Below are 22,478 nucleotides of genomic sequence, written 5' to 3' on the forward strand. Positions count from 1 at the left end.
TCTGGATGGTAGGGTTTTGGGTGATTTTTCTTTTTTGCTTCCTTATGTTAAAAAAATTTTTCCACAGCGACTATGTATTGTTTCTGTACTAAAAACATATTTCAAGGTTATAAAACAGTATGCAGTATATGAGATTTTTGTAAACAAAAAATATATATAATTCCCAAAATGTAATCTCTGGATAGTGGGATTAAGGTCATTTTAATTTTCTTCTTTTAGTTTCTCTAATATTTTTTAAAGCTTTACTATAAGGAATATTAACTACCTCTATGAAAAGAAAAACGAACAATAACACTTTGTTTTTCAACATAGTGAGAATCAGAAGAGCAAGATTTTTCCAGTATTTCTCTAGGACTGTTCAGGGCAAGTGTTCTGACCCACTGGCATGAATATCTGGTTTGCTTGGGTAATATATACCTAAAAAGAAAATGAGTGCTTTCATAGCTTGTTGCCACTAACCATTAGGATCACTAAACAATCTCTAAGTGACCTCCTGTGACTTTATAAGATCTTGGAACCCAAACATGGGACACAAAGAAAGTGACTTAAAACAAAAGCTATTAACTGTTTTCCAAGAGCCCCTTAATAAAGTAGTCTCCTCTGCCCTCTACTGGTGACAAAAATAAAATCTACTTGAAAATAAATAAGGCATTCTCTGAGAGGAGCAGTTCTCAAAACTGTGGTATAGGGTCTCAGGTTTTGAAGCCCTTCCCAAGATTCTCTCAGAAAGTCTACAAGGTCAAAACTATTTTCATATTAATACTAAGACATTACTTGCCTTTTACGCTCTCGTTCTCTCTAGAGTGTACCAAGTCTGAAAAGTTCACTGATATGAGTTCAGATTCCATATTATAATTAACCTTTTAAGAAATTACCTCTTGTTGAGTTTTAAAGAGGAATACACACAATTATCTGAAAAGATGATGGAAATCGCCTCCCTTTCCAACTACATACCTATGTGAGTATAGATTTTCTTCATCTATTTCAATCAAAACAACCTCTCATGACAGACTGAACACAGAAGCAAATACAAAAATCCAGCTCTCTTCTAATAAGACAGACATTAAGGAGATTAGCAAAAATGTAAAACAATGCCACTCAAATGTAAAACAATGTCACTCTTCCTGCTAAGTTATTTTATTTTGCAAAATACATTTTTCATTTAAAATGTCATTATGTTAACATGTAACAGGTTACTGTTCTATTTAAATAAAGTTAAAAGGTTTCTCTTGAAGTCTTAATTTCTAATACAGTAAATATTGATACACATAACCTACATAAAAGCTCTTTTAAGTCCTCAACACTTTTTAAGAGTGTTAGAGTGCTCAAACCAAAAAGTTTGAGATCTGAGGCCTTAAAACAATGTTTTCCAAATTACAGTCATATAGCACTTCCACGATTTTTGCCATTTATCTGAATACCAGCTATAGTATTAGCTTTACTTGTTTATTTCTTCAAATTAAATCATTTTTTAAACTTAAATTAGTAATAGTTAATATACTGTCCTAAGGGCTTTGTGTATTTAATTCAATCCTCACACCAACTCTGTGAGGTATGGAGTATTATATTATTATTCTTGTTTCCAGATGATGAGACTAAGGTTAAGCTATTTGCCCCAGAGCATACTCAACTCTGGCAAGCTGGCTCCAGAACCCAAGCTCTTGATCACTACTCAATGCTTTTCAGCCTCAAAATATTTCTCTACATACTGCCTAAAACCATCCGTATCACACTTTGGGAAATGCTGCCCTCATAAACAGTATTATTTATTCTTCCCAATCACCAATGTAAATGTCTATGCTTTGTGACATTTAAAAGCAGACTTCTTAATCTGTGCAGTAGTTTTTATGAAGTTCAAAGTTCAACGCAATATGGCGTGCAAAAATAAGGGTGATACAGCTTCATTGTTTACAAATCACCAAAATTTCCAGCCCCCCACCACCACGTAATTCAAATTTAATGACAGAGTTCAACAAATATATATTTAGTGTGGAAAGTTATTTTTTAGGAAAACTACTGCTGAGATGACCTCAAGCAAAACTTCACCAGAACTGAAAAACCCCTTTCAAATTCTGCTTAACACACTTCCTAATAATGGAGGTGAAGATGTTATTCTTATTTGCCCCATAATTGAGAACAGAAATGAAAGGCAGGGGAAGAGAAAACACTTAATGCTGTAGAACTTTTGATGGCTCAAAAGGGAAAGACTTGGTTTCTTCCCACCTGGACTGAAGTCTTCTTTCTCTTGTAGCCTTCCCCAGCCCCATCCCTGGATAACTCCTTCTCTATCCAATTGCTACCTGTACCATCCATTCACCAATAGTATTATCCTGCCATGTTGAATATCTTTGGTCTATATGCGGAGTACCATCTCCCCAAACAAACAAGATGCTTGAGAGCACAAGTTGTTAAATAATATTTCTATCTCCAAAAGCACTGAGGATAGAATACTATATACAATTGACTCTCAGTAAATATTACCTCAAAGGTAGTCAAAGGCAGATGAAAAGACGTTTAATCTAGCTGGATATAATTTTAGCAAATACTTTAATCTTGTCTCAACATCCTCTGTCCACTGGGAACATATGAAACTTATTATGCACAGGTATTCTTTAATTCCCTTAGCAGCTGATATGATAAAATAGCAGAAATATTCACACAATATATAATAGCCTGTCTGTGCAAAATAATATCGTTTTACCAAGGTACTTAAATTATTCTTTTTCAAATAGGAATGCTTGAATTCTCCTAAGCTAAATGAGTACATGTATGGAACTCCACCACATACTCTTTGAGAGTTAAAGAGGGTCTTCCAAAAATGAAGTGTATATGCTTTGTGACAGATGATTACTTCCAGACTTTTTAAGTTATTTATTCCTGTTCTCAGTCATGTTCTAAACAGTTTCAGTTGCTGGACAAGTAACCTCTCCATTAGCAAGTTAAAATTGTATTTTGCACAATTTTAATTGTATTTTAATTCTTCATTGGGGCAAGGTAGTATAGTTACCATATTGCAGTTGAAGGTGTCTGAATTCAAATCCTAACTCTACCACTTAGACTGGCATTGTGCAATTTCTAATGTACCTGAGCCTTGGTTCCTTCATCTGTAAAATGGAATAGAAGTAATACCTATCTCATGGGATTGTTGTGAGGAAAAAAAGATACATACATAAACAGCACACTATAGGGACTGATACTTAGCAGGCACTCAATTACTATTATTAATAATTTTTTTTTTTTTTTTTGCCTGCACCTCGCGGATTGTGCGATCTTAGTTCCCCCACCAGGGATTGAACCCGGGCCCTCTGCAGTGAGAGCACTGAGTCCTAACCACTGGACTGCCAGGAAATTCCCCATTAATAACTTCTTTTCACTTGCCACAAGTATATAATGTTTCAGGAGTTTTCACAGTTGGGGGGCGGGGGGGGGAATCTCAAAATCTGAAACATCACCTTCATGTACCTTATCTTGCTCACGCTACAAACCCCTTCCTCCAAATTATACGCTCTAATTTATAAGTAGGGCCCTATTTCTTGCGTGTCTTTCTCAAAGCTCCAGATAACATCAGAGGCTCCATACTGAATAATCTGCCTTGGTCTGAGAAGGGGGTTCGGCAGACCTTGGTTCCAGGTTCGTGTTCTGCCTCTAATTTGACCATGTGATCTTGGTCAGGTTAATCTCTTCGGTGAGCCTTGGGCGTCCTCAGCTGTAAAAGGACAGTGCCAGGCTACACCATTCCCAAGGTCCCTTCTAGTTCTAAATTGGGAAGATCTTATCAACTGACCAGGAAAGATTAAAAGTGACTGTAAATCCCTAAATCCTCTCCCCAAAACGCAGCTCAAACGTCACTGCTTCCTTTTTCTGAACTCCTTGGCACTTTATACAAATCTCCCGTGTCCACATCTGACCCTGCGCCCTCAAGAGGCTGGGCCCTCTCTGAGGCTGTGTCTGCAGTCCCCTTACAGGGCTGCAGCAGGGACGGCTGAAATCACGCACCCGAGGTGCTTCACACAGCGCCTGGCCCAAGATAAGCGCTCGAGATATTGTACTTGGTTAGTATCAGTATTCAACGGATCCCAGCCCTCCCTGAACCTCGGTTTCCTCAAGGGTAAAAGGAGGCTGAACAGACCCTGCCCAAAGCCCCCAGGTGCGGGGCTGGGTGGCTTCAGGGCCAGAGGGGTCCCGGGGAGGGCCTGAGGGGCGCACGCCGCGGGAAGAAGGGCAGCCCTGGAAGACCGCTGGCCCTGAGAGTCCCGGGTGCAGCCAGGCGCCGAGATCCGTCCTCTCACCTCCCGGGCTCAGCAGCAGCTTCAACGCCTCCAAAATTCGCTCCAGACCACACGTTTCCAGAACCCCGCTGCTCGCGGTCTGCCGGAGGGCCGCCATGACTGGAGTAGGACGCGCCACATGCGACCTGCGCAGGCGCCTCGGCGGACCGGCGCCGCCGCCACGTTGAGCGTGGCCGAAGCCCTAGGGGCGGGGCCCGCGGCGTGGGGCGGGGTCGACTTGGTTGGGACTGCGACCTTCACGAAGAAATCTTTTCTCAGGCCGCCTGTACTCCCCGGGGGCGGGGGAAGTAAACATAGCTAACACAACTTACCTACATGCACGATTTCAGAAACTCAACATGTTTAACCTCTGTGTAAAGAAAAAGGATGAGAGAAGTAGTTTAATTATGACATAATATGAATTTCAGTATGAAAATATTTGAGTACCGGAACACTGAAGGTCATAGGGAAGCAATCAGTTGCTGCACCTTCTTATAATGAAGTTTGGGTATGTAAAACAATATTCAACCGTTGAGTTTCTTCATTAGTGATATTTAAAAATACGTACTAAACACATCCATTGTGAATAACAAATAACAAATATTGTTATTGATGATATGATTTCTTAAATCGACGCAGTTCCCAATAAAAGCTCGATCTTTGCCCTATTTACAGGCATTCCTGGAAAATTCAATGTCTATTAAAATCGTACCCCATCAAAATTGAGTTAATACATAAAACAGAATGCGTTGGAGATTTATATCATCAAAACAGGTTTTCACCTACATGAATCCTGGTGGGACATTCAAAAGTCATGTTGTTTGAAAGGCATGCTGCAAATCCAGGACAATGCTTCTGAGAGCAAGACTTTAGCACTCCTGCCTCTCCCTTCACTCAGTCAATAATTTCTCCTATCATTGTCACAACCAGCTCCAATACCCACTTTGTGAAACTGCTCCCAAGAGGCTGTCCTGCATCTCCTCGAGATCCCCTGAGCTAACCTGAGTTCATGACTGATGACTGCTCTTCAGCAGTTAGCTGCTGGAAGTCTTGGGAAATGGGATGCGCTCCATATGCAAGACCATGCCACTGGGGGAGGAAATTGTTCATTAAGCTCTTCTCAGTGAGTCAGGCCCCCTCCAGGTCACTCCCATTTCTCTGGGCTCCAGCCCCAGTCCATCAGCCATTTCCTACTCTCTAGAATGAGAAGATAACAGAACCATTTTCACTAGGCTATCTTGAAGAGTTAAAGTGATACTGCTCTCAAGTATTTAGCAATGTCTGCAACAGAGGAGATGCTTAATAAATTTTACCTGGATCTTCCTCCCCATCTCTTCCTCAAATAAAACCTGCCAAAATATCTATAAATTGGAGGAACATTTTTGAAGGGGAAATAAATGACCTACAAAATTTCCTACCACTCTTTTCATTATATCCCACCCTACGTTTTGTCAATAGACAGTTTTCCTTCAATAACATGTGGACACAAGTTCATTTTGGGGGAAAAAAATTTTAAGGTCATTTCAAGGTGTTAACCATTTAGCAAAATGGGTGTAGGGCATTGTGTGGGAAAGGCCCACCCCTAATATTTGTGGGGATTAGTGAAAAATACAAATGGAGGCCCTCATACCATATGTCTAAATACTTCAAAATATAAATCAAACCAGTAGACAATATTTTATTAAAATATTTTCTATCCTCCTACCTTGAAAAATACACCAGGTTTGAATTGAGAATTCTCAGACTTCACCTCAGAGCTCCATACTGGACAAGGTTATATGGGAAGAGCCAGCCGCCCACCTCCGGCCTGACCCCTTTTTATTCTCACTAGCGTCTCCGTCCTGCACACACACATGCAGACACCCCAGCCTGGATGTGCACATCCGAGCTCTGTTCACACACCTCCAAGAAACTACCACTTGTCCTCCCTAGGGCTAGGAGCGCACACACAGGGATCATGGTGCACCTTCCAGAGGGCAGACCAAGTGAAGAGGCCCACAGAGCCCTGGAAGCAGACTCAGGGGTGGCTGGGCAGGAAATTCGAGGGTCCCAGAACCTGGAGGGTGGTGTGGGAGGAGGGTGAGGTTTTGGAGTGAACAAGCCTGGCCATGGGGAGGGGCATGGTGGAGGAGGCCAGGTAGAGCATGGACCCAGGGCTGGGGCCTTCCTAGCCCAAGCCTAAGGGCAGTACTGATGTGGGATTTCCGCAAGTTTAAGAGGGTTCCCAGAGCTGAGACTCCTTTATACCAAAGCATTATGGCACCAGATTTATCTTTCAGGCTCCATAGCCTCAGATACCACAAAGTGATATGCATAATCTTAAAAGCAATGTCATGAAGATCCTATAAAAATTTTTACAGCAAGAAAATATATCCCACATGGAACATTGGGTGCATTTTAATCCATGTAATGGGATGTTAGAGGAGTGTCTAGGGCCTATAAGGCTGTAATTAGGTCCTGCGTCTAAAAAAGAGGAAGCAGTCTCAGGCTTCTCCAGGCCTAAAAAATTATTCAGATGGGCTTTTAAGTACCCTATGTCCCAAGAGTCCAGTATTTACACTCACAAAATTTTAGTCTGTAGGAACTGAATGCTGGTAGCCCCTTCCTCAGTTTGCTCTGGGCAGCTTTGTTAAAACACACAAGTACAGCTGGGAGACGCCCTGGTAATATGCTATTAAACATCCATCACAACCAATACCCTCAAGAGCTACATGGAGAGGGCGCTGCTTCTCTGCAATGAACCATATGGGGTTGTTCAAGATGCACAAAGAAGTCTATATTGGTGTAAAACATGTTTAGTTGATTTGAAGTTAGCCAAGGAACCCAACCTTGTCAGGAACTTTAGGGTCAGCAGCCGAACAAGCGATTTAAGCAGGCTGGGGGCTGTCTGCCTCAACCCAGACCTAACAAGCCTCATGCACCCAATAGTTATCAATGGCTGTTTTTATAGAAACAGAATTCCCATCAAAGACTCCAGCAATTGAAGGTTCTTATAGGTTCTTATCTTCTAAAGTCACACGTGATTACTGGAGTGGTTGCATTCCATTTTCCATAATTGACCCCCACTTTCTTTATGATATTGCATATACACATAATGGAATATTATTCAGCCATTTAAAAAAGAAGTTCTGGTGGTGCAGAGGTTGGGAATCTGCCTGCCAATGAAGGGAACACAGGTTCGAGCCCTGGTCTGGGAGGATCCCACATGCCACGGAGCAACTAAGCCCATGCGCCACAGCTGCTGAGTCTGCACTCTGGAGCGAAGCCACCGCAATGAGAAGCCTGCGCACTGCAACGAGGAGTAGCCCCTGCTCTCTGCAACTAGAGAAAGCCCACACGCAGCAATGGAGACCCAACTAAAAATAATGAAGTTCTGATACATGCTACAATATGGATGAACTTTGAAGACATTATGCAAGGTAAGCCAAATTTAAAAGGACAAATATTAAATGATTCCACTTATTTGTCTGGGATGATGAAAAAGTTCTGGAAATAGAGGTGATGGTTATACAACATTTTGAAGGTACTTAATACCACTGAATCGTACACTTAAAAGTGTTTAAAAAAAAAAAAAGTGTTTAAAATGGGGCTTCCCTGGTGGCGCGGTGGTTGAGAGTCCGCCTGCCGATGCAAGGGACACGGGTTCGTGCCCCAATCCGGGAAGGTCCTACATGCCGCGAAGCGGCTGGGTCCATGAGCCATGGCCTCTGAGCCTGCGCGTCCAGAGCCTGTGCTCTGCAACGGGAGAGGCCACACAGTAAGAGGCCCGCGTACCGCAAAACAAAACACAACAACAAAAAGTGTTTAAAATGGTAAAATGTTACATTTTACTACAATTTTTAAATCTACCAAAAATAGTCATACTCCTCCAGCAAAGGAAAGTTGCAAGCCCATACCGAGATTTCTCAACAGCAGCACTGTTGATATTTTGCACCTGATAACCCTCTGTGGAGGGAGGCTGTCCTGTGTGTTGTAGGATGTTTAGCAGCGTCCCTGACCTGGACTTAATGCTAGTAGCACCTCGCCAGTCATGACAACCAAAAGTATCTCCAGAAATTGCCAGCGTCCCCTGGGGGAGGGGGCCACAATCTTCCCCAGTGGAGAACCACTGCCCTGTACTAACGTTGCTAACCTACAATGTTATTTGAAGCCCTGCTTCTTTCTATCCCTCAGCACAACCCACAGTAGCCTCCTGACAAGGAGATTTCATTGGTTTCACTACATGCCACATGGATGGATATCCTTCAAATAAAGTGACCTTAGGTGTGCAGTTTCCCCGCTATTCTGCCCCAACAGAATGACACAAAGTTCAGGGGAAGTCATTTTAATATGAAGCTTCTTTCTCCATGTTTTGAATAAGCTCACCTAACCATTTGTCTGTCTGGCCTGGAATTGTGTAATCAAATAAAACAAGTTTGACAATGGTGTAACAAAATTCTTTAATAAAATTTATAAAAATGAATATTTAAGAATAATTTTTTCCACCTTGAATTGTTTTCCTTTTCCCAAAGAAAATACAAAATTATCAGCACCCACACACATATACACTCAAAACTACAGTGACATTCTCTACACAGAACTACATTAGAGTTTAAATTGCTGAAAAATCAAGACAGTTCTAAGAAATGGTTGCAGGGATGGGTTTTTCTTCCAAAAACAGCTGATAGATAGGGAAGCAATTTAGATAAAGTTCTGGTCTATGGTTGTCAAGTTTCTTAAAGGTTGCATTTCAACTAAAAAGGGATCCAAATTAAGGGTCTCCCTACCTTCACCTCCCTTTGCTAACACCCTTTCAAGGAGTGTTTTCTTCCTGCTCCTAAGAAAAAAAAAATTTGGATTTTTAAAACATTCTGAAGTTTTCATGCACAGTTGGAATTTGGGGCAAATGTGTCCAGACCAGCCAGCGTTTTCTATAGACATCAACAAAAGCAGGCACTGGGGATTCTATGCTTTGGGTACAAACCACGGTACAAGGATCCTGGCAGGAAGCACGTGTTGAGACTCCTCTACTCTTTCAGAATTTTCAGGGCTGGAGGTAGAGCCACCGCAACAGTCTTCAGCCTCAGTTGGCTCAATTTCCAGGCTCAGTGACAATCTCCCCTGCCATCTCCACGGCCACGTTTCACATTTCCCCTCTGCTGTGATGAGCCAGGTTTTGTCTTTGGCTGCAGCACTTCAGGCACTATTCTGAGTCCCGGAATATATCACTCTTTTGTTTTAGGGATAAATGAACATTAAAAGTTCAGTGGCACCTGAAAACTCACCACCTTTTCTGGTCCAGGCTCCCTGTTTAGAACCAAAGCGCCCCATAACGACATTCACATAACAAACATTCTTACTGAGAACAAGTAAACTGGATAGATGCCCATTTCAAGTTACGTACTCAGGAGATGGAAAAGGAAAACCGTTAAAAGGTCTTAGGAGTACACAATACCCACTCAGCATATGGCCAGACAAAGACATAAGCCTCTTTCCCTAAAACAGCCCAATAACTTCTGCATCAGAGAAATGTAATAGAATTCAGAGGGAGAAAGAATGGATATTAGAACATGGGACACCAGTGCAGTGACGGGAGGAACGAAAGCACACAAATTAATTTCTTTATATCTACAATAGGGAAATTGACTTCTCACCTTCCTTTTAAAAATGAGACAAAGCCCTTAAGGAAATCTGCCAGTTGCCAGAGAACCTTCTGAGGCTGAAGCTACTCATTTGAAATATTAAAATTTGGGGGTCTTTTGGACATCGTCATCATGTAAAGAGTGATGAAAGGGAAAAAAAGATTCATGGAATAAGTCAAAATCGTTCTAACACACAGATTAGATCTATAAAGTGGAAATCGTAACTATCCTATCACTGATCACAGGTCTCTTCTCCAGAAACGCATCTCAAGTGAAGGGAGCTGGAAAACCACCAGGAATATTATTCCCGCATTTCCCATCACATGAGTGTAGGGACCCATCTGTCTCCCCATCGGTCTTGAGTCCCTTAGTCGTCCTCGCCGCCTCCATACATGTCCGCCAGCTTCTTGAAGCGACTGCCCCATTCGTTCAGGTAGTCATAGTCCTGGTCTTGGTCTGACTCTGAGGAATTCAGGGAGCTCAGACTAGCAGCTTCGGAGCCGCTTCCTTCATAATCAAACACCAGCAGAGAGTCATAGGGTGGGGCGGTGGGGTCACTATCAGCTGCCTTCAGGTTCTAAAGAAGGAAGACAATAGGATCTTTCATTGAGAGGAATCGCACACCTGTCATCTTAGGCAAGGTGCCTTCTTTTGGTGCGTAAAGCCAAGTGTTACGGCACAACAATGAAACCATCCTGTAGGACGCCAGGAGCACTGAACACCAACAAGGTAAATGTAATACAAACTGGAACGGAAGATGGACATGATATATTGTTAATGAAAAGAGAAAGTATGCAGAATGTTTTCCCCCTAAACAAAACTGGTAAATTATATGTAGGCGGGGGCAATGAGCACCAACCAATCAGGATGGACAGAGACTAAAAACAATGAGGACCGTCATGCCAGGCTACACAGCCTGCATTTCAGCCCGAGAAGATCTGAAAGGATGAATGCCAAACTGCTAAATTAACTTTGGTGATTATGGTCAGGGGAACTGAGGGAGGACTTGCACATTTTTTCTTTATATACATTTTCATAATTTATATTTTTAAATAGCAAACATTTTAGTTTTGTAATTAAGAAATAGCTATAATCATATATGATGATACACAAATGAATGTGAATGGAGGAAAATACCTGAATCCAGATGTATCTAAAAGGGATGGTTTAAAGTGGCCCTTCCTGTTCTCAGTTTTCTCTAAGATCCAGTGCCTAGAATGGATCTGGCTTGATCACTTCCAACACTGCCGGGCTTTATATAGTCCTTGGTGACAACAACTCCCCAGGGAAGCTAAAGCAAAACCTGCCCCCCACCGTGAACACTTGCTGAAGGCCACTGGACCATCAGACAAGCCCTGAAAATCATTCTAGCAACTGAGCAAGTAATCAGGTAACATAGTTTAAGGAAATAGATCCTACTGGACTATTATTATCTTACTTGGTTCTTTGCTTAACCCCACCAGTTCTTCCTCATCTTACCCTAAGCTAATTAACTTAATGCCTATTTCCCATCCTCCCTTGCATATAGGGACAATCCTGTGACAGCACTGGCCAATAACATGTAGGATGAACTTCCTTCTTGCCTAACAGTTTGCTAGAAGAAAGTTTTTGCCCTCTGCTCTGCCTTTCCTACTTCTTTTTTTTTTTGTGGTACGCGGGCCTCTCACTGTTGTGGCCTCTCCTGTTGCGGAGCACAGGCTCCGGACGCGCAGGCTCAACGGCCATGGCTCACGGGCCTAGCTGCTCCACGGCATGTGGGATTTTCCCGGACCGGGGCATGAACCCGTGTCCCCTGCATTAGCAGGCGGACTCTCAACCACTGTGCCACCAGGGGAGCCTTGCCCTTCCCTACTTCTTGACAGGAAAACAGGCTCAAGGCCTGGAAGTGTGGCAGCCATCTTGTGATCATAAAGCAACAAGCATGAGAACAAGGATGTGCTGAGATCATGCAGCAGAAAGGTAGAAAAGGGTGATGCACCAGCCAAGACTGCCTACCCTAGTCTTCTATTTGCAGGAGGTAAACCTACTCATATCTATTTAAGCTTCTGGTATTTATAGTTGAATGCATTTCTGATATATACAATATGGAAACTATTTTTCTGGCCCTCAGGTAGCCTTGTGATACACATTTAACATTACATCCCAATGTAATGCAGGGAAAGAGAGACCCATTAGTGAAACGAAACTGAATCTACTTTGAATCTCTTTAGTTTCATTTCTTATTCTATTAAATCTTTTCAAGCAAGTCTTGGTTTTGCTGTATGAACTTTGCAAATTCCCTAAGACTAATTCAAAGTGTTATTAGTTCTGAAATTTAGATGAGGCCCAAATAAAAAAACAAATAGGGCTCAGGGATGAAAACATGGTAAAGGAAAGACTCTAAAGAATTTTTGACACAACAGCTCCTTTCCAAGTTTAGAGGTGAGTTTGTTGTGTCTTGGCTTTTGACTCTGCTTACTTACTTCATCAATAAAGTTTCCAATTTCATCAGGATTGGCAGGTCGGGGTCGATAGTGGGGCACACTCAGGAGGGTTGGTGCCACATCATTGCGAGTCACTTCGGGCCGAGCATCCAGGCCCCTGTGTAGCTGGCTCAGGTCATAGTCCTTTAGAGAAAAAAGTAAAAGCATAGCAAAGAGTAAAATAGAAACAGTCATAAACACAGGGTCATATTTGGTTTACAGATTATGGTACTGGCTAAGGCCTTAACAGCCAGCTGTATGATATCTACAAGCATGTGCCAATGTAATCTGAAAAGGCAGTTGGTTTTTTTTTTCTTTTCTGAAATGGTAGTTTTCAACCTAAGAGTCTCCAAATAGCACTGGAAGGAAATATAGCATAAAAGCCTTGTGAGGAACATTTGTGGGTACAGATGTAGACTGTTTTACCTTATTAACTTTTCATAGGGTATGATTATTAGATTATTATTCAGAAAATAGTCACTCCTTTCCCACCCTATCCTCTGTGAAAAGAATAGAAATCCATTAATGTAGGGCTATGCCATTTGACTTGCTTTGACCAATGGGACATTAATACATGTGACACAGGCAAAGGCTTTAACTGTACTTTGGTCTTACTTGCTGGGACAAAGAAGATAGGAATTACATGGAACATTCCTAGACACAACTCACAGCACACAGCCATCCAGCCAAACGCAGCCTATATCAGCCTAGCCCTGACCAACCCACACATTCTTCTGAGCCTAGATGCCATAGACTGTTTGTGTCCCCCCTAAATTCACATGTTGAAACAATGTGATGGTATTTGGAGGTAGGACGTTTGGCAGGTGATTAGGTTGTGACAGTGTATGGAGCCCTCAGGAATGGGATTAGTGCCCTTATAAAAGACACCCAGAGCTCCCTTGCCCATCCCACCACATGAGGACACAGTGAGACAAGGGCCATCTATGAACGAGGAAGAGGGCCCTCACTAGACACCGAATCTGCCAGCACCTTGACCTTGCATTTCCCAGCTTCCAGAACTGTGAGAAATAAATTTCTGTTGTTTATAAGCACCCAGTCTATGGTATTTTGTTACAGCAGCCCGAATAGAGCAAGACACTAGCTGAGACCAGCAACTGTCCCAGCTAACCCACAAATGCATGAGAAAAACATGCTTATTGATGTGTGCCACTGACATTCTGGGATTGTCTGTTATACAGCATTATTGTGGTAATAGCTCAATAGTACAGGGTAAGGCAAGTTAAGACCATCTCCAAAATCAAGAGAAATAAAGAAGGCCTGAAGAATTAACATCTACAAAAAGCAAAAAACCGTTTGGCATAGCTACAAACTCAAAGGAAACAAAATATTAAAACAGATCAGTCCTTGTGCTCCGCAACAAGAGAAGCCACCACAATGAGAAGCCCGTGCACCGCAACGAAGAATAGCCCCCACTCGCCACAACTAGAGAAAGCCTGCGCAAAAGCAATGAAGACCCAACACAGCCAAAAATAAATAAATAAAATAAATTTATAAAAACAACAACAAAAAACAGATCAGTTGCTCTATGTCAAAGATAATTTGAATAAAGTTCATGTCCTGGAAATAGCAGTGAGGAGAGTAGGCTCTGGAGTCAGACCACCTGGTTTTACTGCTTCCTAGCTCTGTGACTTTGGGCAAATGGCTTAACTGCTCTGTGCCTCTGTTCATTCATCTGAACAATAAATAAATGTTAGCAATGCTGTATTGATGATGATGATGGTGATGATGATGATGGTTAATGACAACATTTATTTTCTTGGGTAGATGAAAGGTCTTTAAAAAAATACGCAAAGTGACAGAGCTGTTTCAAATGTCTGTCTTCCCCTAATCATTGCTTCCTCCAAATAAAGAGAATGCCATTAAGCTTTCTCCCATGGTTTTAAACACCCACCTGGTCTTCTTCTCCACCTCCTTCTTCATCATAGTAATAAATGTTGTCCCGGGTGTCTTCTTCTGGGGGCAGTAAGGGCTCTTTGACTACCCTTCTCCTCCGAATAAGTAGCAGAATCAGCAGAATCAGGACTGGAGTGGGGAAGAGAGAGATAAGAGCCACAGGTCAAGAAGGCCGTAAGCAGCAGCTGGCACAGAGCACCGCTGCCATGCAGACCAGACAGACAGACAGATGGCTGAAAGACAACTCACATGTCTTCACGTCCCTGAGGTTAATATATGCAGCACTACACAGTGGACAATTACACAAGAACTCAATTGTGGTCTTTAACTGGACCTTAAACCAATCAGTCATTTCCCAAAATCTGGAGCAAAGTACTCCAGGCAGCAGAAATGGTCCAGGCAAAGACTCCAAGCAGGTTGGTATGGTTAAGGAAAGACAGGGTCAGCGTGGCTATAGCAGGATCATCAGGGGAGAAAGAAGGGGAGAGGGGGTCAGAGGGGCAGCAACGACATGCGGACCTCTGGAGGGACTTTGGCTTTGATTCAGAGTGAGTTGAAGCCATTGAAGGTTTGTGAGCAGGGCTGGGTCAGCCTAAATGTGACTAATACATGCATATTATTCTTATTCAGTCACGGGGGAGGGGAGTGGGGCACAGACTGTAAAGTCGCCTGGTACACAATGAAAAAACACCAAAAAATTTTAAAATTAAAAATAAACAACAGGACTTCCCTGCTGGTGCAATGGTTAGAATCCGCCTGCCAATGCAGGGGACACGGGTTCGAGCCCTGGTCTGGGAAGATCTCACATGCCGCGGAGCAACTAAGCCCACGTGCCACAACTACTGAGCCTGCGCTGTAGAGCCTGCAAGCCACAACTACTGAGCCCGCGTGCTGCAACTACTGAAGCCCGCATGCCTAGAGCCCGTGCTCCACAACAAGAGAAGCCACTACAATGAGAAGCCCGCACACCGCAACAAAGACCATGCACAACAACAAAGACCCAACACAGCCATAAATAAATAAATAAATAAATAAATTTTAAAAATAAATAAATAAACAACAGCAAAAAAAAAGCACTTGGTACATTCCTTATCTTCTCTTAGGATAAATCATGTAAGCGAGCTTTAAAATCTATTTTCAAGGTTTTCATCTGATCTTGGGGGCTATGTCTAGGCTATATACGATTAATATTTAATTTTTTAAAAAATTAAATAATTTATTGTGAATGGGAAAAAAATATGATTCAGTGTGTTTTCTAACTTATAGGTCCTTATACATAAGTACCTAGTGAAGCATCACTGCACTGAGACAGGAGGTGGCATACACTTGCAAGTACCCAACCTACCTGTTTCTGAAATCAGAAAGATTCCAAGATCTTATCCAGATAAACAATATAACCCCCTGGACCACGACTCAAGAACAGAAATACTGAGTGAGTTCTTGCTAGGTGGGCCAGGCCTGCCTTGACCCTGAGGACACAGCACTGAAAACAATGGAAGCTGCAAACAGCCCCCATCCCTGTGGAGCTTAGAGCTGAAGAGCCAGAGGAGGGCTATGTTTCCAAAAGGATGCTTCTTATCAGACATTACTTAAATGTTATGTAAGGGAAAGTAACCAAAACATGGCATATTGTTATCACTTCAGGAAGCACCACTCAACTTAGCTATCCTGAAACCCTCCAATCCCCGGTGTCAGAGACAAATCCTGCACAAAGTAAGCAACCTAATATTGGTTGACTACACAAAAACCTTCATATCCTCTTGTCTCTCTAGAACATTCTTTTTGTTTTTGTTTTTTTTTGCGGAACACGGGCCTCTCACTGTTGTGGCCTCTCCCGTTGCGGAGCACAGGCTCCGGCCGCGCAGGCTCAGCGGCCATGGCTCATGGGCCCAGCCGCTCTGCAGCATGTGGGATCTTCCTGGACTGGGGCACAAACCCGTGTCCCCTGCATCAACAGGCGGACTCTCAACCACTGCGGCACCAGGGAAGCCCTAGAACATTCTTTAGATGCTTAATTTCGATGTCTGCCCATAAGGAACAAGACATTGGAAATCTGCACACTGGCAATGCTTCTGCTGTAAATGTTGCACATTTGAACATTCCGAAATGTTGTTCTCGGCCCCTATGTCTAATGAAATACACCCATAGCAAAGTTAGATAAAGCTACTATAAAAAAAGTCAATATTTTAAGTATAACTGCATGGTGGCAATAAAGCCTCGTGAATCCTGGAGGAAGAAAGGTCCAGAAAGTTCACTGAATTTTAAACAACTCTCTCCTTCCTTTTCAATTTTGAGAGAATGCAGCAGAGGGCAGGAGCTAAGGGGATACACTGCAAACATTTCCCGAAGGCTAACAGGTAATCCCTTCTTCAATCTGTTGAAGCAGCAGGATCAGTAACACTGCTGAATCTAAACTGAAAGCCCCCAGGTGGTCCCATTGCTCCCCTCTAAGGACTTTCTTCTACCCCAGCAAGGTCGGCCTCTCTGCCCTACACAGTCCGTCAAGCCTTCCCCTCTCTGTGCCTTCGCTAGTGTGGGAACCACCACAAATGGCCCTCTGTCTATGAGGATTCCCCCAGTTGCTGTGGCCCAACTAGCCTGTCTTCCACCAAACCTTTCTCAAGACTCAATTAACAGCCTCCTCTTCTGACTGCAAGGACCTTCGTGACCTGTACCACGTGTCATAGTTCCTAATGATAAAAAAAAGCAACAACACTATCTTTGAGGTTTTCTGACTTGCCCATCACTAGCTTTTAGAAACCATAACAGCACCTGTGTCAACCCTAGGGCTCAGTCTACAGGTAGGCTCAGGCGATATCGGTTTTAAGGACTGTGCCAGAAACTGCCAAATTTTCCCCAGTAACCTTGTTCCCCTTCATCCTTTGAGTCACTGATACTCACCGTGCACCCCCACACTCCACCCCTACTCTCAACACCAAGTTTTTGGTTTTTTGGGGTTTTTTTTTTTGCAGTACGTGGGCCTCTCACCGTTGTGGACTCTCCCGTTGCGGAGCACAGGCTCCGGACGCGCAGGCTCAGCGGCCACGGCTCACGGGCCCAGCCGCTCCGCGGTGTGTGGGATCTTCCCGGACCGGGGCACGAACCCGTGTCCCCTGCATCGGCAGGCGGACTCTCAACCACTGCGCCACCAGGGAAGCCCGGCACCAAGTTTTAATTGGACACATGGTCACCCGGTTAGAGTGGAAGGTTCCAGGTGTGGCTGTGTTTGGGCTGGTGGGATGTGAGTGAAGGTGACATGCTCAGTTTCCAGATATGTGCCTTCCACTTCCTCTACACCCTCCTCCAGGGTGGGATGTGGAGAAGGTGGTGGTGACCAGGCCTCACTGCTCCGAAGCGTGGTCCGAAGACCTGCAACATCCGCATCACCTCAGAGCTGGTTAGAAATGCAGAGGCTGAGGCCCCACCCCAGACCTACTGGATCAGCATTCTCATATACGGGTGGTTTGTGTACACTCAAGATGGACAAACACTGCCCTCAGAGGTTGAAAGAACAAAATAGAAGGACTGGGCAGCCTTCCAGTCTTGGACCACTTACCCCTGAAATGCTCAGTAAGAGAAAAACCTCCCCCGTATCAGAAGGTAAAGGCTGAAACACTCTCCAGCTGCACTTACTTAGAAAAGCAAGAATGCCTCCAAGAATCCCCAGAATGGCGGGAACTTGCAATCCTGCTTCGGTGAGAGGCCCGGCCTTCCTACAGTTGATGACGACCCCTTCACAGTCACACACGTGCACATCTAAGGTGGTCACTTGGTCTTTGTTCTGGTTGTCTATGAGCTTGAGATTGATTTTGTAGTCACCCACCTCTAGGGTTTTCTTTGGCTTAAAAATCAGAGATTCATGTTCTGGAGGAAGCAACAAAAATGAGGGGATCAGGAGAGATAAAAAGTTCATTCTCGATTAAAATTATTAGGGAACTAGAGACATTCCAAAGCTGAATGAAGACAACAGCTGCTTGGGTTGTAGATTATTGGGCAGTATGTCACAGACTCAGACACCAGAAACGCAAAGGGGTCTTTGGTTCAATGTCACAAATGTAGAAGGGACAAGGAAACAAGCCTTAAAAGGGGTGACAAGTGGGGAATTCCCTGGGGTCCAGTGGTTAGGACTCCGAGCTTCCACTGCTGGGGGCCCAGGTTTGATCTCTGGTCAGGGAACTAAGATTCCACAAGACGTGTGGTGCAGCCAAAACAAAACAACAACAACAAAAACCAAACAATAACATAAAGGGGGTGACAAATGGATATTGAGAAGGGAAATTCAGAAGCGGGAGGAGTGAGGGAAGCACGGGGTCAGAGCAAAGTTTCCAAAATAAGACTCAAGTGCCCACCTTGGTCATTGTACTCAATGGTCCAGTTGACACTTGCCCCATGTGTTAGTTCTGCCGTGAAGGGAAAAGTGTTGGGGGGAAGATCAGGATCAATGATGTTGATGATGTGAGGCTGTGGATCCCTCTGGCAGAAGTCCATGACCCGAGGTTCTGGTACGGGGCCATTGTCATTCACGTCATCGAGGAATAGGAGCAGGGTTCCTGTTCCAGTAGCAGGTGGAGAACCTAAGAAAATACACAGGAAATGTCACAGCTCAGGACCACTGATGAATCCCTAGTGCCTCCCATCAGACTGAATCCAACTCTTCTCCTGGCTCTTCAGGGCTCCCTCACCAGGCCCCACCCTGCCCACAGAGTCACCCGTCCTGCAGGTTCCAGGCCATCCTTATTCCTGGCTGGGCAGACCTCTGACATGCCTATTCCCCACTTTGATAATAATTATTCAGGTTATTCCTCACACCAAGGACTCCCTCCATCTTCACACATAACTTTATTCATCCATTAAATTTTAACTTTTCTATGCCGGGCGGCGGGGGGAGGGAAGGAATGGGAGTTTGGGATTAGCAGAGGCAAACTATTATATAGAGGATGGATAAACAACAAGGTCCTACTGTATACCACAGGGAACTATATTCAGCATTCTGTGACAAACCATAATGGAAAAGAATATGAAAAAGAATATATATATATATATGTGTGTGTGTGTGTGTGTATAGCTGAGTCACTTTGCTGTACAGAAGAAATTAATACAACATTGTAAATCAACTATACTTCAATAAAATTTTTTAAAAAACACAACTTTTTTAAACCACTCTAAGAAGTCCTCCTCACCCCCTACTAGTTCTCCTTCTCTGAACTTCTAAGGCTTTAAGATCGTTATCAAAGGATTGAGCCTTTTACAATTGCCTCAAGTTGCTTTTCAAATTAGATTCAGAGATTTATACACACTTCTGCTTGTATTTCTTTTACATCCTGACATAGCACTTGATAATAGAAAAAGTAGACCCTCAAAGAATCATCATCATCATCAATATTAGCATATCGCAGGGAAAAAAACCCCAGAGGAATGTATCTCAAACCCATAAATATTTATACCTGGGCGGCTATAGTGATTATTTTTTCTTTTTACCTCTGAAAATTGTGCTTAAAAGAAATAGCATAAAACTTACCATTTTAACCATTTTTAAAGTGTACAGTTCAGTAGTGTTAGTATAATCACATTGTTGTGAAACAGCTCTCCATAATTTTATCTTACAAAACTGAAATTCTGTGCCCATTAAACAATTCCCTATTTCCCACTCCAGTTCCTGGTAACCACCATTCTACTTTGTTTCTATGACCACATTAGTACCTCATCTAAGTGGAAACCCACAGTATTAGTCACTTTGTGACTGGTTTATTTCACTAAGCACAATGTCCTCAAGGTTCATCCACTTTGTAACACATGACAACATCTTCTTTTTTAAGGCTGAATAATATTCCATTGTGTATGTGTATACCATATTTTGTTTATCCATTCACCCATGGATGGATCTTTTTACCTTATCATTTGAATTTTCTTGTTTTAACAATGAGCAAGTATCATTTAAAATTCTTTTTTTTTAAATTTATTTATTTTATTTATTTTTGGCTGCACTGGGTCTTCGTTGCTGTGCATAGGCTTTCTCTAGTTGCGGCGAGCAGGGGCTACTCTTCCTTGTGGTGTGCAGGCTTCTCATTGTGGTGGCTTCTCTTGTTGCGGAGCACGGGCTCTAGGCACACGGGCTTCAGTAGTTGTGGCTCACAGGCTCTAGAGCACAGGCTCAGTAGTTGTGACGCACGTGCTTAGTTGCTCAGCAGCATGTGGGATCTTCCCGGAGCAGGGCTTGAACCTGTGTCCCCCGCATTGGCAGGCAGATTCTTAACCACTGCCCCTAAAATTCTTTTTAATTAAAGAAAACTTTAGAAAATGTTTTTTAATAAGATAATAGATTTTCTGAAGAAACTTCATTCTCCTCTTAGACCTACATCAAAAGTACTGAGTCATGCACAAAGTAACACTTGAAGGAATATATTCAAAAGTACCATAATTTAGCCATTAGTATTAGGTCAGGGGTCAGCAAACTAAGGTCTTCCACCCAAATTAGGAACACAGCTATGCTCATCCCTTTTCAAACTGTGTATGACTGCTTCTAGGCTATGATGGCAATAGAGACTGTACTGTCTACAGAGGCTAAAATATTTACTCCCTGGCCCTTTACAGGAACCTTGCCAACTCTTGGTTACCTCCAGGCCTGGCTAGGGAACTCCCGTGCAGCCAGAGACAGATGGCCAACATAGCACTGTTGCCCAAGCAGTGAGTTAGCTTTCCCTTTATGCAAAACATTTCTGCAAATGGAGCCCCATCATGGCTCTCTGCTTTTAACCTGCTGCCTCCCAAATGACAGCTCCAGGAGTAGGTTTTAGATTCTAAATGACTAGGCCAGGGTTACCCTTCCACAGCATGCTCAGAATGTGATGAAGGCTACATCAATCATTAGCCACCCATCCAGCCCCATCACAGGCTTACTTGCCTTGCCCTTTGCTTTCCGGATTGCCAAATCTGGAATTACTACCTCGGGAAGTTGAGGAGGAAGAGGGGAACAGATTTAATCACAGGAACTAGCAGGTCTCTTTAACAGTAACTCCGCTTCTGAATATCTATCCATGGGAAACACTTGCCCACAGAGGCATGTACGATGTTTACCTATCACTCACAAAAATAATGGAGAACTGGAAATAATCCCGGTGTTTTTTAATGTGTGAATGGTTAAATTATGCTATATGCATAACATCATTTAATTGAAAAGAGGTAGATCTATAATGTGCCAAGATAGATCTCTGTGTCTTCAAGACATATGTTCAAGGAAAAAAAATTAAACATGCATAAGACAATGGTTTGTTTGTTGGTTTTTTGCGGTACGCGGGCCTCTCACTGTTGTGGCCTCTCCCGTTGCGGAGCACAGGCTCAGCGGCCGTGGCTCACGGGCCCAGCCGCTCTGCGGCATGTGGGATCTTCCCGGACTGGGGCACGAACTTGTGTCCCCTGCATCGGCAGGCGGACTCTCAACCACTGCGCCACCAGGGAAGCCCAGATAATGGTTTTTATAATAAAAACAAAAATAGGCTATAAACCAGATAGTGGCTTTATAATAAACCATATTTCTATATGTTTATAAATGTATTCGAATACACAGAAACAGTCTGGAAGGAGCCACACTTCACTAATAATGATGATGATGATAAAGATAATAACAGTCCTTACAGAGCACAGACTAGGTAGCAGGCACTCTTCCAAGCACTTTTACATAAATTAACTCATTTAACCTAGATGGGGTATTATCATTTTGTTGGATAAAGGAACTGAGGGACCTAAAAATTAGGTAATAAGTCCAAGTTCACACAGGTATTAAGCTTTGGTCCTAGGATCTAAACCCAGGCAGTCTGGCTCCCATGGGGTTCAGGTACAAAGGGAGTGGTAAAAAGGAACTTCTGCTTGGCCTAAACTCTGTGCATTTTGGACAATGCTTTGAGAACACTTTGTTGAAGAATGAAAGAAAACGAAAGAATTCATGCCTCCAAAAGGATAGGGGCAAGGCAGTGAGCTGGTCGGGAGGGTGAAACAGCAAAAACCAAATGGTAAGGGCATCCTCACCATTGTCAGTGGCTATAATGAGGGCCGTGTATGTGCTGTTCTTCACATGCTCGACATTCTCTCTGTCCAACTCAGCCCGAGTGAAAATGGCACCCGTGTCCGAATTAATCTCCAGCCAGTTGGCAGCGTCCCTCCAAATCCGATACCTGGAAAGACACAAGCTCTGATTTAGAACGGGAACAGCGAACGGT

General features: G+C 43.2%; 2 protein-coding genes across 3 annotated transcripts in view; both read right to left on the bottom strand.

Moving 5' to 3' along the window:
* Positions 1-4,427, bottom strand: part of TANGO6 (transport and golgi organization 6 homolog) — a 170,478-nt gene extending 166,051 nt beyond the window's left edge. The window contains exon 1 of the mRNA XM_082606990.1: positions 4,290-4,427. Within this exon, the coding sequence (XP_082463116.1) occupies positions 4,290-4,386 (97 nt within the window). The 5' untranslated portion in view covers positions 4,387-4,427. The remainder of the gene's footprint in view (positions 1-4,289) is intronic.
* Positions 4,428-8,688: 4,261 nt separating this feature from the next.
* CDH1 (cadherin 1) overlaps positions 8,689-22,478 on the bottom strand; it is a 91,549-nt gene continuing 77,759 nt past the window's right edge. For both annotated transcript variants that reach the window (XM_082606992.1, XM_082606991.1), the window contains 6 exons: positions 22,288-22,433; positions 18,615-18,839; positions 17,899-18,129; positions 14,264-14,394; positions 12,352-12,495; positions 8,689-10,466 (listed from right to left, as the gene is read on the bottom strand). In XM_082606992.1, the coding sequence (XP_082463118.1) occupies positions 10,257-10,466; positions 12,352-12,495; positions 14,264-14,394; positions 17,899-18,129; positions 18,615-18,839; positions 22,288-22,433 (1,087 nt within the window). In that variant the 3' untranslated portion in view covers positions 8,689-10,256. The remainder of the gene's footprint in view (positions 10,467-12,351; positions 12,496-14,263; positions 14,395-17,898; positions 18,130-18,614; positions 18,840-22,287; positions 22,434-22,478) is intronic.

This window comes from Mesoplodon mirus (genome assembly GCF_964341445.2).
Source record: "Mesoplodon mirus genome assembly, chromosome: 19".
NCBI lineage: Eukaryota > Metazoa > Chordata > Mammalia > Artiodactyla > Ziphiidae > Mesoplodon > Mesoplodon mirus.